The sequence below is a fragment of the Stenella coeruleoalba genome (assembly GCF_951394435.1).
Source record: "Stenella coeruleoalba genome assembly, chromosome: 4".
In the NCBI taxonomy this organism is placed as follows: Eukaryota; Metazoa; Chordata; class Mammalia; order Artiodactyla; family Delphinidae; genus Stenella; species Stenella coeruleoalba.
The window spans coordinates 1,831,657-1,847,789 of NC_137149.1; the positions used below are offsets into that span (position 1 = coordinate 1,831,657).

Genomic DNA, 16,133 nt, shown 5'->3' on the forward strand with positions numbered 1-16,133 from the left:
CAAACAGGCAGGCGGCCATTGTTGCACCTCCCCCATTGCTATAGGACCCTCCCCCTCCAGCTGAAGTGCCACTGGATTTAAAGGGCCAGTGCCCTTTCCTTCCCCTTTTAATTTTTCTTTTTCTGCTTCAGGGAGCCAGACATTAAAGATTATGATATTCAAAAGCAACTACATAAAAGGGGAAAACTTGAAAGTGACCACACATTCCCAGTTACAGGCTGAGAAAACCTTAATTTATGCCTCAGGCTGATCCTTGGTACAGAGACGATCTACAACAACCAAAGAAAAACAAAAACAGCAAATCCTAGGCAAGGAGAGTAATCTGATTTCCAGAGATACCACATTACTAGATCCAAACGTCCAGTTTTATTTATTTATTTTAGATGTTGGGGGTAGGAGTTTATTAATTAATTTATTTATTTTTGCTGTGTTGGGTCTTCGTTTCTGTGCGAGGGCTTTCTCTAGTTGTGGCACGCAGGGGCCACTCTCCATCGCGGTGCGCGGGCCTCTCACTATCGCGACCTCTCTTGTTGCGGAGCACAGGCTCCAGACTTGCAGGCTCAGTAGTTGCGGCTCTCGGGCCTAGTTGCTCCGCGGCATGTGGGATCCTCCCAGACCAGGGCTCGAACCCATGTCCCCTGCATTAGCAGGCAGGTTCTCAACCACTGTGCCACCAGGGAAGCACCCAAATGTCCAGTTTTAAACAAACAACAACAAAAAAAGCACAAGGCACTCAAAGACACAGGAAAATATGGCCCATTCAAAGGAAAAAAGAAAACAGAAGCTGTCCCTGAAAAAGACCTGATGGTGGATCTTCTAGACAAGGACTCTAAAACAACCATGTTAAAGACGCTCAGAAAACTAAAAGAAGATATGGAGAAAGTCAAGAAAGCAAGGTAGGAATAAAATGGAAATACAAGTAAAGAAATAGAAAACCTAAAAAGAAACCAAAAAAATTGTGGAGCTAAAAAGTACATTAACTGAAATTTTAAAATTCACTGGAGGTACTCAAAGGCAGATTTGATCAGTAGAAGAATCAGCAAACTTGAAAACAGGACAATGAAAATTATCAAGATTCAAGGAAAGTAAACAGAGTCTAAGGGTCCTGTGGGACACCATTAAACAGACCAACATACACATTGTGGGAGTCCCAGAAGGAGAAGCGAGAGAGAGAGGGGTAGAAAGAATACTTGAAGAAATAATGGCTGGGGCTTCCCTGGTGGCACAGTGGTTAAGAATCCGTCTGCCAATGCAGGGGACATGGGTTCAAGCCCTGGTCCGGGAAGATCCCACATGCCACAGAGCAACTAAGCCCATGCGCCACAACTACTGAGCCTGCACTCTAGAGCCTGTGAGCCACAACTACTGAGCCCATGCACTTAGAGCCTGTGCTCCACAACAAGAAGCCACAGCAATGAGAAGCCTGTGCACTGCAATGAAGACACAACACAGAAATAAATACATATAAATAAATAAGTAAGTAAGAAATAATGGTTGAAAACGTCCCAAATGTGATGAAAGACATGAATCTAAACATCCAAGAAGCTCAATAAACTCTAAGTATGATGAAGTCAAAAAGACCAAGACACATTATAATCAAACTTTAGAAAGCAAAAGATAAAAAGAGGAATCTTGAAAGAAGAGAGAAGCAACATGTCACATAGAAGAAATCCTTAATATGATTAGCAGATTTCTCATCAGACACTTTGGAAGCCAGAGGCAGTGGGCCTATATATTCAAGTGCTAAAAGAAAAAAAAACAGCTGGGGACTGCCCTAGTGGTCCAGTGGTTAAGAATCTGCCTTCCAATGCAGGGGACGCAGGTTCGATACCTGGTCAGGGGACTAAGAACCCACATGCCGTGGGGCAACTAAGCCCACGCGCGGCAACTACTGAGCCCATGTACTCTAGAGCCTGTGTGCCACAACTGGAGAGCCCACGTGCCACAACTACTGAGCCCACGCACTCTGGAGCCTGTGCACCACAACTAGGGAGAAGTCCATGTGCTGCAACTAGAGAAACCCGCACGTCGCAACTAGAGAAGCCTGCACGTCACAACTAGAGAAGCCCATGCACTGCAACAAAAGATCCTGCATGCTGCAACAAAGATCCCACGTGCTCCAACTAAGACCTGATGCAGCCAAATAAAATAAATAAATAAATAAATAAATACTTTAAAAAAGAAAAAATACTTTCAACCAAGAATCCTATATCCAGGGCTTCCCTGGTGGCGCAGTGGTTGAGAATCTACCTGCCAATGCTGGGGATACGGGTTCGAGCCCTGGTCTGGGAAGATCCCACATGCCACAGAGCAACTGGGCCCGTGAGCCACAACTACTGAGCCTGCACATCTGGAGCCTGTGCTCCGCAACAAGAGAGGCCGCGACAGTGAGAGGCCCGCGCACCGCGATGAAGAGTGGCCCCTGCTTGCCACAACTAGAGAAAGCCATCGCACAGGAACAAAGACCCAACACAGCCAGAAAGAAAGAAAGAAAGAATCCTATATCCAGCAAAACTGTCTTTCAAAAGCAAGGGAGAAATTAAGACATTCCCACATAAACCAAAGCTGAGGGAGTTTGTTACCACTAGACCTACCCTGCAAAAAATGCTCAAGGGAGTCCTGTAGAGTGAAATGAAATGACACTAACTCCAAGCACAGTAACTCAAAGCTATATGAAGAAATAAAGATGTCAATAAAGGTAAAGACTTGGGCAATTATAAAAGCTAGTATTATTGTAACAACAGTTTATAACTCTTCTTTTTTGTTTTCCACATGATTTAAGAGACTAATATAAATATATATTTTTTAAATTTTTAGTCTACAAGTTAGTATTACTGTAATTTTGATTTGTAACTCCACACGTTATTTCCTACATAATTTAGAAGACTAATGCATTTAAAAGATTAATTTATGTTTGAGGGCACACAATGTATGAAGATTTAATTCTGTGACATCAACAACCAAAAGGGGTGGGGTTTAGCTATAAGGGAGCAGGGGTTTTGTATGTTATTGAAGTTAAGCTGGTATAAATTCAAATTAGAGTGTTACAACTTTCGGATGTTAAACGTAATTCGCATGGTAAACACAAAGAAAATAGTTACAGAATATACCCACAAAAAAATGAGAAAGGAATTTAAATATTTCACAATTTAAAAAATCAAACCTAAGACATAGTGGGGCTTCCCTGGTGGCGCAGTGGTTGAGAGTCCGCCTGCCGATGCAGGGGACACGGGTTCGTGCCCCAGGCTGGGAAGTTCCCACATGCCGCGGAGCGGCTGGGCCCGTGAGCCATGGCCGCTGAGCCTGCACGTCCGGAGCCTGTGCTCCGCAACGGGAGAGGCCACAACAGTGAGAGGCCCGCATACCAGAAAAAAAAAAAAAAACATAAGACATAGTAATGCAGAAAATGAGAAACAAAAAAAGCTATGAGGTATACAGAAAACAAATAGCAAAATAACAAGTATTTCATCCATATCACTAATTAAATGTAAGTGGATTAAAATCTCCAATTAAAAGACAGAGATTGGCAGTATGGATAAAAGCATATGATCCAACTACATGCTATATACAAGAGACTCACTTTAGATCCAAAGACATATATAAATTGAAAGTAAAAGGATGGGGACTTCCCTGGTGGCACAGTGGTTAAGAATCCTCCTGCCAATGCCGGGGACGTGGGTTTGATCCCTGGTCTGGGAAGATCCCACATGCCGTGGAGCAACTAAGCCCATGCGCCACGACTATTGAGCCTGAGCTCTGAAGCCTGCAAGCTACAACTACTGAAGCCCATGCACCTAGAGCCCATGCTCCACAACAAGAGAAGCCACCACAATGAGAAGGCCATGCACTGCAACAAAGAGTAGCCCCTGCTCGCCCCAACTAGAGAAAAGCCCACGTGCAGCAATGAAGACCCAACGCAGCCAAAAATAAAATTTTAAAAATTTTAAAAATAAAAAAGAAAGTAGAAGGATGGAAAAATATTTACATTCCATGCAATTAGTAACTAAAAGCGAACAGGAGTAGCTATACTAATATCAGACAAAATAGACTTTTTTTCAAAAAACGCTACAAGAGACAAAAAAGGATGTTATACATTAATAAAAGTTTTAATACAGCAAGAAAATATAACAATTATATACACTGACGTACCTAATAACAGACAGGCAAAATATATGAAGAAAAAACTGACAGAACTGAAGGGAGAAATAGACAATCCTACAATAACAGCTGGAGACCTCAAAACCCTACTCTCAATGATAGAACAACCAAACAGAATATACGTAAGGAAATAGAGAACTTAACACAATAAATCAATTAGATCTAACAGACATCTACAGAACGCTCTACCCAACAACATACACATTCTTCTCAAATGCACATGGGACATTTTCCAGGACAGACCATGTGTTAGGTTACATATTAAGTCTCAAAAGATTTTAAAAGACTGACATCATACAAAGTATATCCTCCCCAACCACAACAGAATGAAGTCAGAAATCAACAACAGAAGTAAAATGAAGATTCACAAAACTGTGGAAATTAGAAAACACACTCTTAAACCAATGGATCAAAGAAGAAATCACAAGGAAATTAGAAAATACTTAAAGGCAAATACTTAAAGTGAAAACACAGCATACCAATACTTGCAGGATCCAGTGAAAGCAGTGTTAAGGGGGAAATCTAAAGATATAAAACTTACGGGCTTCCCTGGTGGCGCAGTGGTTGAGAGTCCACCTGCTGATGCGGGGGACGTGAGTTCGTGTCCCAGTCCAGGAGGATCCCACATGCCGCAGAGCGGCTGGGCCTGTGAGCCATGGCCGCTGAGCCTGCACGTCCGGAGCCTGTGCTCCACAGCGGGAGAGGCCACAGCAGTGAGAGGCCCGCGTACCGCGAAAAAAAAAAAAAAAAATTTTATATATATATATATATATATATATATATATATATATATATAAAACTTACATTTAAAAACAAGAAAAATCTCCAATCAACAACTAACTTTACAACTTAAGGAACTAGAAAAAGAAGAAAAAACTAAACTCAAAGCTAGCAAAAGGGAGGAAGAATAAAGATTTGAGCAGAGACAAATGAAATAGAGAACAGAAAAACTACTAGAGAAATCGATGAAACCAAAAGTTGGTTCTTCAAAAAGATCAGCAAAATGGATAAACCTTTAGCTAGACAGACTACAAAAAGAAATACAGAAGATTCAAATTCCTAAAATCAGAAATGCAAGTAGAGGGAATTCCCTGGCGGTCCAGCAGTTAGGACTCCACGCTTTCACTGCCCAGGGCCCGGGTTCAATCCCTGGTCAGGGAACTAAGATCCCACAAGCCACGTGGCATGGCCAAAAAAAAAAAGAAAAAGAAAAAGAAATGCAAGTAGAGACATTACTGACAATTCTACAAAAATAAAAATGATTATAAAATGAGTACTATGAACAACTGTACACCAGCAAATTGGATAACCTGGATGAAACAAATTCATAGAAACATAACACCTACCAAGACCAAATCACAGAGAAATATAAAAACTGAAAAGACCTCTAACTAGTAAGGAAATTGAATCAGTAATTAAAAATCTCCCGACAACAACAAGTCCTGGAACTGATGGCTTCACCGGTGAATTCTATCAAACATTTAAAGAAGAATTAATACCAATTCTTCCTAAGCTGTTCCAAAAAAAATGAAGAGGAAGGAACACTTCCTAACTCATTCTATGAGGCCAGCATTACCCTGAGACCAAAGCCAGACAAAGACACTACAACAAAACTACAGACCAATATCCCTTATGAATGTTGATGCAAAAATTCTCAATGAAATACTAGCGGGCAAATTCAATGGCATATTAAAAAGATTATACACCATGAACAAGTGGCATTTTTTTCACAGACTGCAAGCGTGGTTAAACATACAAAACATGATCAATGGATGTTAACTAGACTTATTGTGGTAGTCATTTCACAATATATACAAATATTGAATCAATGTGCTGTACACTTAAAACTAATATAATGTTATATGTCAATTATAGCTAAAGGAAAAAAATAGCAGTTGACGCTATGATACCGGTGTTCTGATTTGGAGACTTAAGTTGGCTTAGTTCCATACTTACACTACGTTCAGTATTTCCCCACTACACATCCCTCCAGCACTTTTACAACCTGCTTCAAGCAGTGATCATGTATGTCCATGTATGATTCCACAATTTGAGGGCAAGAATTGGATACTGATCATCTTTGCATTCCCCTAGCCTAGTGGTTAATAGAACGTGCAATTAACAACTTTATAAGGTAGTAAAGGCCATCATAATTTGCCCCCAATCTAATTTTATAGCCACTTCCTGTGTTATTCTCTACGCACTCTTCACTCTAATGACACTGAATTAACACTGCTATAGATTAACACTGCTACTGGTGCAACCCTGACAGTGTACACATCGTTGTGAAATGAATGTACTATACTTATTGGGAGAAATGGAAAAATACAACCCACGATGCCTGCTTATACATATTCCCCTTACATACGGAACACGCCCAATAAACGCAAGCTCAGTAAATAAACACCTGAGTGGCTATGGTAGGTGACATTCACATCTTCTGAGTTCCCATTATGTGCATGAGATTATTATATATATACATATATACCTGTTAAATCATGTGTTCCTCACAATATCCCATACATGTGTTCTATGTCCTATTTTCCACAAAGGCAATGGATTATTTCTCCAATGTCTATTTTCTCAACTAAGATGTAAGCTTCATAAAGATAGGAATCTGCCTTTCTCAATCCTTTCTGCATTTCCAGGGCCTACCAAAACATCTGGCATACAACAGGCATTCAACAAATAACTATTGGCTGAATGAATGAATAAATAACCCTATGAGCTATGTATTATTACTTCAGTTTTACTGGTGACAAAACTAGAATACTAAATGACTTGCCCAAATTAACATGGCTAAGAAAGTGGCAGGACCAGATTTAAGTGCACAGCTTTTCAACATTCAGTGTAATGTTTGCTTTTCATTGGTGCCTAATGAAGAGCCAGTTTTGTTGCCCAAAGTAGTTCTACAAACCCCTGTGAACTTCTCACAAGAAAATTTTAGCAAGCTTCATCATGGTTTCTTCTTAAAGACAGTGAAAAGGTAATAAATACGTGACTAAGGTTATCCGTGGCTGTTTGAAAGAATAAGAGGTGCAGCATATTCATCTTCTGGGCAGCTGTATAGAAGGTTCAGAGACCAGTTTTAGCAAAGTGACTAGGCCGTTCTTGAGCATCAGTTTCATTATGTATGACAGGCCTTGAATTAGTTCCATCTGTACTTTGGTTCTACTTTCTAGATGTTGCAAATTGATCATGTTCTTGACATTCCTAACTTTATCATTAGAGTCTCACTTATAATATCTGAAGACAATTAGATAATTGTTGATAAATATCTAGTAAACAATAATGATAGGAGAATGAGGCCTTCTGAGGGACATGAAGCACAATTATGTGTTTGATGTTTGTTTTCTATGACTCAGCATCAATCCCTTGGAATGAAATGAAAATGATATTATTAGACTTTTCTAATCAGAAAATTTTTGACCAGATTTGTTCCACATAGATTTAGGTAATATACTACTGTGCTGTGGTTAAGTTCACAAACATATTTCATCAAAAAGAAAAAAAGGAAGGGATTGTTCAGTGTAATACACTACATTAACAGAATGACGGGGGAAAAACACATGATCATATCAATTGATGCAGAAAGGCATTTGACAAAATTCAACACTTTTTCATAATAAAAACACACAACAAACTAGGAACAGAAGTAAACTACCTCTACATAACAAAAGCCATAAGAAAAACCCATAGCAAATATCATACCCCGTGGTAAAAGACTGAAAGCTTTTCCTCTAAGATCAAGAACAAGACAAGGAGGACTTCCACTGGAGGGGGCATGGGTTCAATCCCTGGTCAAGGAACTAAGATCCTGCATGGTGCAGCTGGGGAAAAAAAAGAACAAGAAAAGGATATTGGCTTTCATCACTTCTATTCAACATAGCCCTGGAAGTTCTAGCCAGAGCAATTAGGCAAGAAAAAGAAATAAAACACATCCAAATAAGAAAGGAAGTAAAACAGTATCTGTTTTCAGATGATATGCTCTTACATGTAGAAAACTCTTAAGATTACACACACACACACACACACACAGACACACACACACCTGTTGGAGAGAATAAATGAATTCAGCAATTGAGCAGAATACAAACCAACACATGAAAAACAGTTGTATTTCTATACAGTAACAATGAAGAATCTGCAAAAGAAATCACAAAAACAATTCTACTTACAATAGCATCAAAAAGAATAAAATACTTAGGAATTAATTTAATCAAGGAGGTGAAAGACTCGTACAATGAAAACTATGAAATACTACTAAAAGAAGTTAAAGAAAACATAAAGAAATAGAAACATATCCCATGTTCACAGATTGGAAAACTTAATATTGTTAAGATGTCAATATTATTCAAAGTGATCTACAAAGTCAATGCAATCCCTATCAAAATCCCAGGGAATTCTCTGGTGGTCCAGTGGTTAGGACTTGGTGTTTTTCACTGCCATGGCCCAGGTTCAATTCCTGGTTGGGGAACTAAGATCCCACAAGCTGTGCAGTGCAGCCAAAAAAAACCCCCCAAAACAAAAACAAAACAAAAGCTCAATTTTTTTGCAGAAATAGAAGAACTCATCCTAAAATTCATATGGAATCTCAAGGGACCCCAAATAGCCAAAACAATCTTAGAAGGAAAAAAAACAAAAAAAAGAACAAAGCTGAAAGACTCACATTTCCTAATTTCAAAACTTCTACAAAGCCACACACATCAAAACACTGTGGCACTGACATAAAGACAAACATACAGACCAGAGAGACAGAATAGAGAGCCCAGAAATAAACCCTTGCATAGATAGTCAAATGGTTTTGACAAGGGTACCAAGACGATTCAGTGGGGAAAGGACAGTCTTTTTTAAAAATGGTGCTGGGAAAACTGGATGTCCACATGCAAAAGAATGAAGTTGGACCCTTATCTAAACCATACATGAAAATTACCTCAAAATGGATCCAAGACTTAAATGTAAGACCTAAAACTACAAAACTCCTAGAAGAAACACAGGGCGAAAGCTTCATAACACAGGATTTGGCAGTGATTTCTTGGATATGGCACCCAAGGCACAGGTAACAAAAGAAAAAGCAGACAAATTGCAAAGTTTTTTAATGAAAATAAAAATGAAAATTTTGCACATCAAAAGACAAGTAAAAGCAAAAAGGCAACCTACAGAATGAGATAAAATATTTACAAATCATATATCTGATAAGAATTAGTATCCAGAATGTAGAGTACTCATAAAATTCAACAACAAAATAACCCAATTCAAAAATGGGCAAAGGACTTGACATTTCTTCAAAGAAGATATACAAATGGCCAGTAAGCACATGAATTGATGCTCAACATCACTAATCATTATAGGGAATTGCAAATCAAAACTACAATCATTTTGTACTAAATTAGCATGCACCTATTAGGATGCCTTCTATCAAAAACACAGAAAATAACAATATTGGTGAGGATGTGGAGAAATTTGAACCCTTGTGCACTGTCGGTGGGAATGTAAAGTGGTACAGCCATTGTGGAAAAACAGAATGGAAGTCCCTCAAAAAATTAAAAATAGAATTATTATATAATCCAGCAATTCCACTTCTGGGTATACACCCAAAAGAATTGAAAGCAGGATCTCGAAGAGATATTTGCACACCTATGTTCATAGCAGCAGTGATAGTCATAAGAGCTAAAACATGGAAGCAACCCAAGTGTCCATCAACAGATGAGTAGATAAGCAAAATGTGGTATATGCCTATAATGGAGTATTATTCAGTCTTAAAAAGGAAGGAGATTCTGACACATGTTACAATATGGATGAACCTTGAGGACATCACGCTAAGTGAAATAAACCAGTCACAAAAAGACAAATACTGCATGATTCTACTTACAGGAGGTATCTACAGTAGTCAAAATCATAGAGACAGAGAGTAAAATGGTGGTTGCCAGTGGGGGGTGGGGAGGGGAGGGGTCGGTAGGGGACAAAGTAGGGAGGTGAGGAATTATGTTTAATGGTATAGAGTTTCAGTTGTACAAGATCAAAAGAGGTATGACGATAGATGGTAAAAACAAACACACAATAAACACACAATACACACACACACACACACACACACACACGCAAAACCTAATATAACCTACTGTACAGAGTGTACGCTGTTCCACTTACAGAGCGCACGGCAGCACAGGGAAAGAAAAGCCACAGGTTGCTACATCAGGACCAAGCAGGGTCCACGAGGCTAGTCCCCAAGGCAGTGGTGAGACGGGGTTGAGCAGTTACAGCCTGCACAACGAATCAGTGCCACCATTCCAGAAAATCTTAACTGGAAAAGCTTTGCAGAGTCATCCATCCAGGCCTCATGGTACAAATAAGGCAACGTCTTGAGTCCCACTGTGGTGGCAAAAAAGACCAGAATTCTCAAGACTGATCTGGTCCCATCACACACTGGCTACACCTTGGCCACAGATGCACTGGTCACCTGGCAGTCCATCCACACCTGTGAGCCTCAGCATCCTCTTTGGGAGCCCTCAGCCCTCACCAATCCAGGGTCCCTGCTCCTAACCAGCTGGCTGACATGGCCACTGATGAGACCAACCTGTTGACCAATTCCTCTCACTGTTTTCACTCTGCACAGCTACTTCAGTGAATCCAGGGCCTCTGGGAGGTGATAAACATCTCCATTCCTCCCCAGGTTCTCTGACCAACCCCAGAAAGATGTAGGGGTAAGCAACAAATATTTAATTGCATAAGACATCAGATATTAAATTGCTCCTGAAATAATTTAAAATCCTAAAACAAAACTTACATTGAGGGACTTCCCTGGTGGTGCAGTGGTCAGGAATCTGCCTGCCAATGCAGGGGACACTGGTTCGAGTCCTAGTCTGGGAAGATCCCAAATGCCGCGGAGCAACTAAGCCCGTGCGCCACAACTACTGAGCCAGCGCTCTGGAGCCCATGAGCCACAACTACTGAAGCCTGCACGCTCTACAGCCCGCATGCCGCAACTACTAAACCCGCATGCTGCAACTACTGAGGCCCACACTCCTAGACCCCATGCTCTGCAACAAGAGAGGCCACTGCAACGAGAAGCCCGCGCACCGCAACCAGAAAAAGCCCGCGCGCAGCAACGAAGACCCAACGCAGACAGAAAAAAAAAAAAAACCTACGCTGAAAGGACCAGTAGTACTAGGATTACAGACCTGGCTCTGTCTGGGTTTTGGTTAGAGGCTCTGGGGCCACAGGATGCTGGGGACACATGTCAACTGAGCACCAATGGCCACCAGACTGCAAGCGGAGTCCTGTTCTGGGTAGGATGTGCTCTGGTCCCCAATCTACACTCATCTATGGCTCCCGGTGTCCATGACACTAAGATCAGTGGTGCAGACCAGGTGACTTCCTTCTGCCCTGATGAGTAATAATCCACCTTGCCCAGGAAAAGGGAGACAGCTGGAGCGAGGAAGACATCTGGCTTCTAAAGGCATTTAAAATGATGCAGATGAGAAAATATTGACATGGTATTAAGTAAAACTGTATAGACAGCTTGAACTCAAACACGCCAAGTAGATACATACCCTACGGTTAAATGAAAGGCAGGGAAGAGGCCACGAGATTATGCTCTGTGGTCATCTCTCTGTGGTGGGATGGTGGTGGTTATCTTATTCTTTATTCTTTCCTCTATTTTTCAGATATTCAAAATTACTTTTATTAAAAGAAAAAAAGGCGTGCCTCTTTTTCACTCTAAAATCCGGCTGCAGGGTCAAGCCTGGAAGTGAAAATTGTCTTTTGCAGGCCTAATTCCTTTCCTGGGAAAACCCAGATAATAGCTATGCACCGAATGGGATAACAGACCAGAGTTCACCAAAATGTTTGGGGCACTTCCAAACTGTTGTAGAAAAATACTGTTACTCTCGCTCCTGATCTGGGTGTTTAATATTTCACACAGATAGACATAATATCGCTGACAAGGATATGAAGGAGGAAAAGTAAGGATTTAAGTCTATTATCAGACACTCTGGCAGGCTCCCACTCTGTCACCACTCCCAGCAGAGCAGGAGTGTTACTACTGAAAGATACATTCACAGCTGGGGCTAAAGGAGATCCAGAACATAACTGTGGCTCATGTGGCCCTGAACCCAACACAACACAAACACACCCAAGAACCCAACTCAGACACACACACCAGGAGCCTATACGCATGTCCTACACACACACCCAGCCCCAATGTCTGCGCACACAATGCAGAACTCAACATGAACACACACGTACACAGAACCTTCCAGGTGCACACACGCCCCAAATACAAATAGCATGCACACTCATCCCTAAGACCCACACAGGCGCACACCCCTCAGAAGGGTACACACACCTTGCAGACCCAGCATGGACACACACACACCCCTGAGAGCCCAATGCAGGCACTCACACTCTTCAAAACCCAGCACGGCAACAGACCCCTCAGAACTGATCGTGCACACACATCCTTCAGAACCCAAAATGGGCACAAACCGAAGACCCAGCACAGGTGAGCACACCCCTCAGAACCCAATTCAAGTGCTTGCACACCTCATATACCACACAGGTACACACGCCACAACCCAACACAGACACACCACCCTCAGACCCAAGAAAGGTACACGTTCCCCTCCTACCCAACACGGGAGCAGACCCCTCTGAACTCACCTGGTACACAACCATCAGTTTTAACACCAGCACACACACAACCCTCAAAACCACCAGAGACAGACAACCTTCAGAACCCAACACACATACACACCTCTCAGAGTCCAAACAGGCACACATACCCTCAGAACTCAAGACAGGCGTGCACGTGCGCACACACACACACACACCACTCAGCACCCAACACGGAGGCATACACCCTTCAGAAACCAGCGGGGTACACGCTCCTCAGACTCATATGGGAACACACTGCTCAGAACCCAACACATGCAGAGACGCCCTTCAGAGCAGACACACACCCTCAACACCCAACACAGACACACCACTGAGAACCACTCAGACACATAACCCGCAGACACAACATGAACACACACACCCCTGAGAACCAACAAGGACTCCACTCCTCAGACTCCAACACACACAAACATGCCTCAGAACCAACACAAACACATACGCCTTAGAACTAACATGGACACACGTAACCCTCAAACACAACACAGGCACACAGCCCTCAGAACCAAAGTGAGCACATAACCCTCAGAATCAACACATACACACGCCCCTCAACACGACTGAGGAAACACACCCTTCAGAACCCACCATGGGCGCAGACACAGCCCCAGACTCTACACAGGGGCACACACACAACTCAGACCCAACAGGGATAAACACATCCGGGATCAACACAGACACACACCACCCAGACCCAATACAGACACACACCCTTGAGAAGCCACACAGGCACAAACCTCTCAGAGCTGAACACGGGAAGACACAGCCCTCAGACCTAACATGGGAGCAGATCACTCGGACACCCGAGAACCAACGCGGACACAACCACCCTTAGACCCAGGTGCACAACCCCCAGAACAGAAATGGGCATACACACCCTCCAGCACCCAACTCAGAGACACACACTCCTCAGAACCAACGCAGAACCAAAACCGACAGGTACACCCCTGAGAACCGACAATGACAAAACAAGCCTCACACCCACACAGGTACACAACACAGCCCTCAGAACCCAACGTGAGCCCACACGACACTCAGAACCAACACGGACAGACACAACCCTCAGAAGCCAGCGAGGGAGCAGACCCTCTACATAACCCAAACACACACCCCTCAGAACCAACATGACACACAGCCCGTAACTAACGCAAGCGCACAGACCCCTTAGAACCCAAGACAGGTGCAAAGCACACCCTAGAACCCAGCACGGGCACGCACGCTCCTCAGAACCTTCATGGACACACGACCAGCGGACCCTACACAGGCACACATACCCCTCCGAAGCCAGACACACGCAACACTAAGAACCCAACATGGCCGCACCCACCCCTCAGACCCAACGTTGGAGCAAACACACCCTTCATAACCAATATGGACACACACCCCTCAGACCCAACACGGTAACACCGCACACACACGAACACGCGCACACGCCCCTCAGATTCAACTCGACACACCTCCCTTACAGCCGGAAAGGACACACAACCCTCGGACTGAACACTGGCACACACACCTCTCAGCAATACACACCCCTTCAAACGCCACAACGGTCAGACCCCTCAAAACCCAACAGGCACACACTCCTCACACCCAACACAAGCGCACAACCCCCTCAGAATTCAAACAGGCAGACAGCCCTCAGACCCAACGCGGGAGCAGACCGCTCGGAACACAACCCAGACACACACCCTCAGAACCCGACACGACACACTCACGCCTAACGCGGCGCGCACCCGCCCAGAACCCCCCAGACACAAACCGCTCAGACCCAACCAGACCACACAGCCCTCACGCCCGACGGGCGCACGCACTCCGGGGACACGGCGGGCACGCGGCCCGCGCGCCGAGGAAGCGTGGCTCGCGCGGCCCCCTTGCGGCCTCTCCGCCGCCTGCGGCCCCTCGGCCGCCTGCGCCCTCTCCGCTCCGCACCTGGCGCAGCGCGGCCTCCGCGGCGCCGCCGTCCCGCTGCCGCAGCTGCTCCCGGAAGCGCGCCACCTGCTCCAGCAGCGCGTCCACGAGCGACGGCGCCGTGTCCCCCTCGAGCGCGGCCAGACGGGCGCGGAGGCGCGCTATGAGGACGTCCCGGGCGGCCAGCTGGTCCTGCAGGCGCCTCAGCCTCTGCCCCGCCTCGTGGTACAGGCCGCAGAGCGCGGCAGCGGCGCGCGGGGCGCCCTCCCGCCCGCCAGACCCCGCGTTCCCAGACGACATGGCTACGGGCCTGGCCGACAGGGTACTGACCACCGGCAACTTCCGCGCCGGGCCTGGGCGGGAGGCCCACCTTCCCGGAACTTTTCCCGGCGCGCCCCGCCCCCCGCGGAGATCCCGGGCCCGCCCGCCCCGCCGAAAGGCCAGGCCCCGCCCCTCCGCCGAAAGGCCAAGCCCCGCCCCCCGCTGAGATGCCAGGCCCTGCCCGCCGCCGGGAACGGGGCCCCGCCCCAGTCCTATCCCGCCCGGGGCCCGCGGCCTCTCCGCCCGCGGGTGACTGGCGTGTCCCACCGGCCCCATCGCCTCGAGTCGGGGAGCTTTCGGAGACTCGGGCCCGGGCGAGGAGAGGGGTCAAACGGCCTGCGATGTAGTTACTGATGGAAGGGAAAGAAGGGGCCAAAGACGACCCCAAGTGTTAGTCCCGAGCGTAGGTCCGAATCCCCGGGCTGCAGGCCGGCTGGCCACGCCGAGCACCAGGAAAACGGCGACCTTCCACGAGCTGAGCCCAGCGAGGTGCTGAGCATGTTCTGACCCCGCATCCCCTCTCTAAGGTCGCAAGAACTATTCTTAGGGCGGAAGGCAGGAGGGAGCTGGCCCTTTCCCGTCCTCGTTTCTGCATCCCTTTCCTTCCCCCCAGCTCCCCAGACCAACTCCGAGGGTTCTTCCGTGGCTCCACGGCTATTTTCTTTTTCAAAGTCTGAGTGTCCTCGGCAATGATGCCCAAGCACACCTGTGATCTTTCAAAGGTTCCCTCCCACAGACTCCTCTGCCGGCCCCTACCCAGAGCTGCCCTCCTCGCCAGATCCCCTGAGAGCAGCATGGCGTTTTTTCCCATTTTTGTAACCCATACCAAGCTTGGGCTGAGCCCGGGGAGACACCCGCAGGCTGGTAGAATCAGACAAGTATAAGCGAAGACAGCTCACACTTCCTCCGCTGCAGAGGGAAGGTCAAAGGCAGTTGCCCTGCTTACCCCATAGGTGTGCTGTAGGGATTAGAGGATGGAGTGCAGAGTTCCTGCCCCTGCGAGCCCACAGTCCACGTGACTAAGGTTAGGAATGACACACTCTTGTTGGCTGGAGCAGTGATGGAGAAAACCA

The 16,133-nt window shown here is 45.3% G+C and overlaps 1 protein-coding gene across 5 annotated transcripts in view; it reads right to left on the reverse strand.

Moving 5' to 3' along the window:
- TNIP2 (TNFAIP3 interacting protein 2) overlaps positions 1–16,133 on the reverse strand; it is a 39,413-nt gene that overhangs the window by 10,327 nt on the left and 12,953 nt on the right. For 2 of the 5 annotated variants that reach the window (XM_079920787.1, XM_079920786.1), the window contains exon 1: positions 14,761–15,097. The exons of 1 other annotated variant lie outside the window; for it this stretch is intronic. In XM_079920787.1, coding sequence (XP_079776913.1) covers positions 14,761–15,039 — 279 coding nt within the window. In that variant the 5' untranslated portion in view covers positions 15,040–15,097. Of the gene's footprint in view, positions 1–7,869; positions 7,989–14,760; positions 15,100–16,133 lie in introns of those variants that run through there. 2 more of the 5 variants (XM_079920789.1, XM_079920788.1) reach the window with 2 other exon arrangements.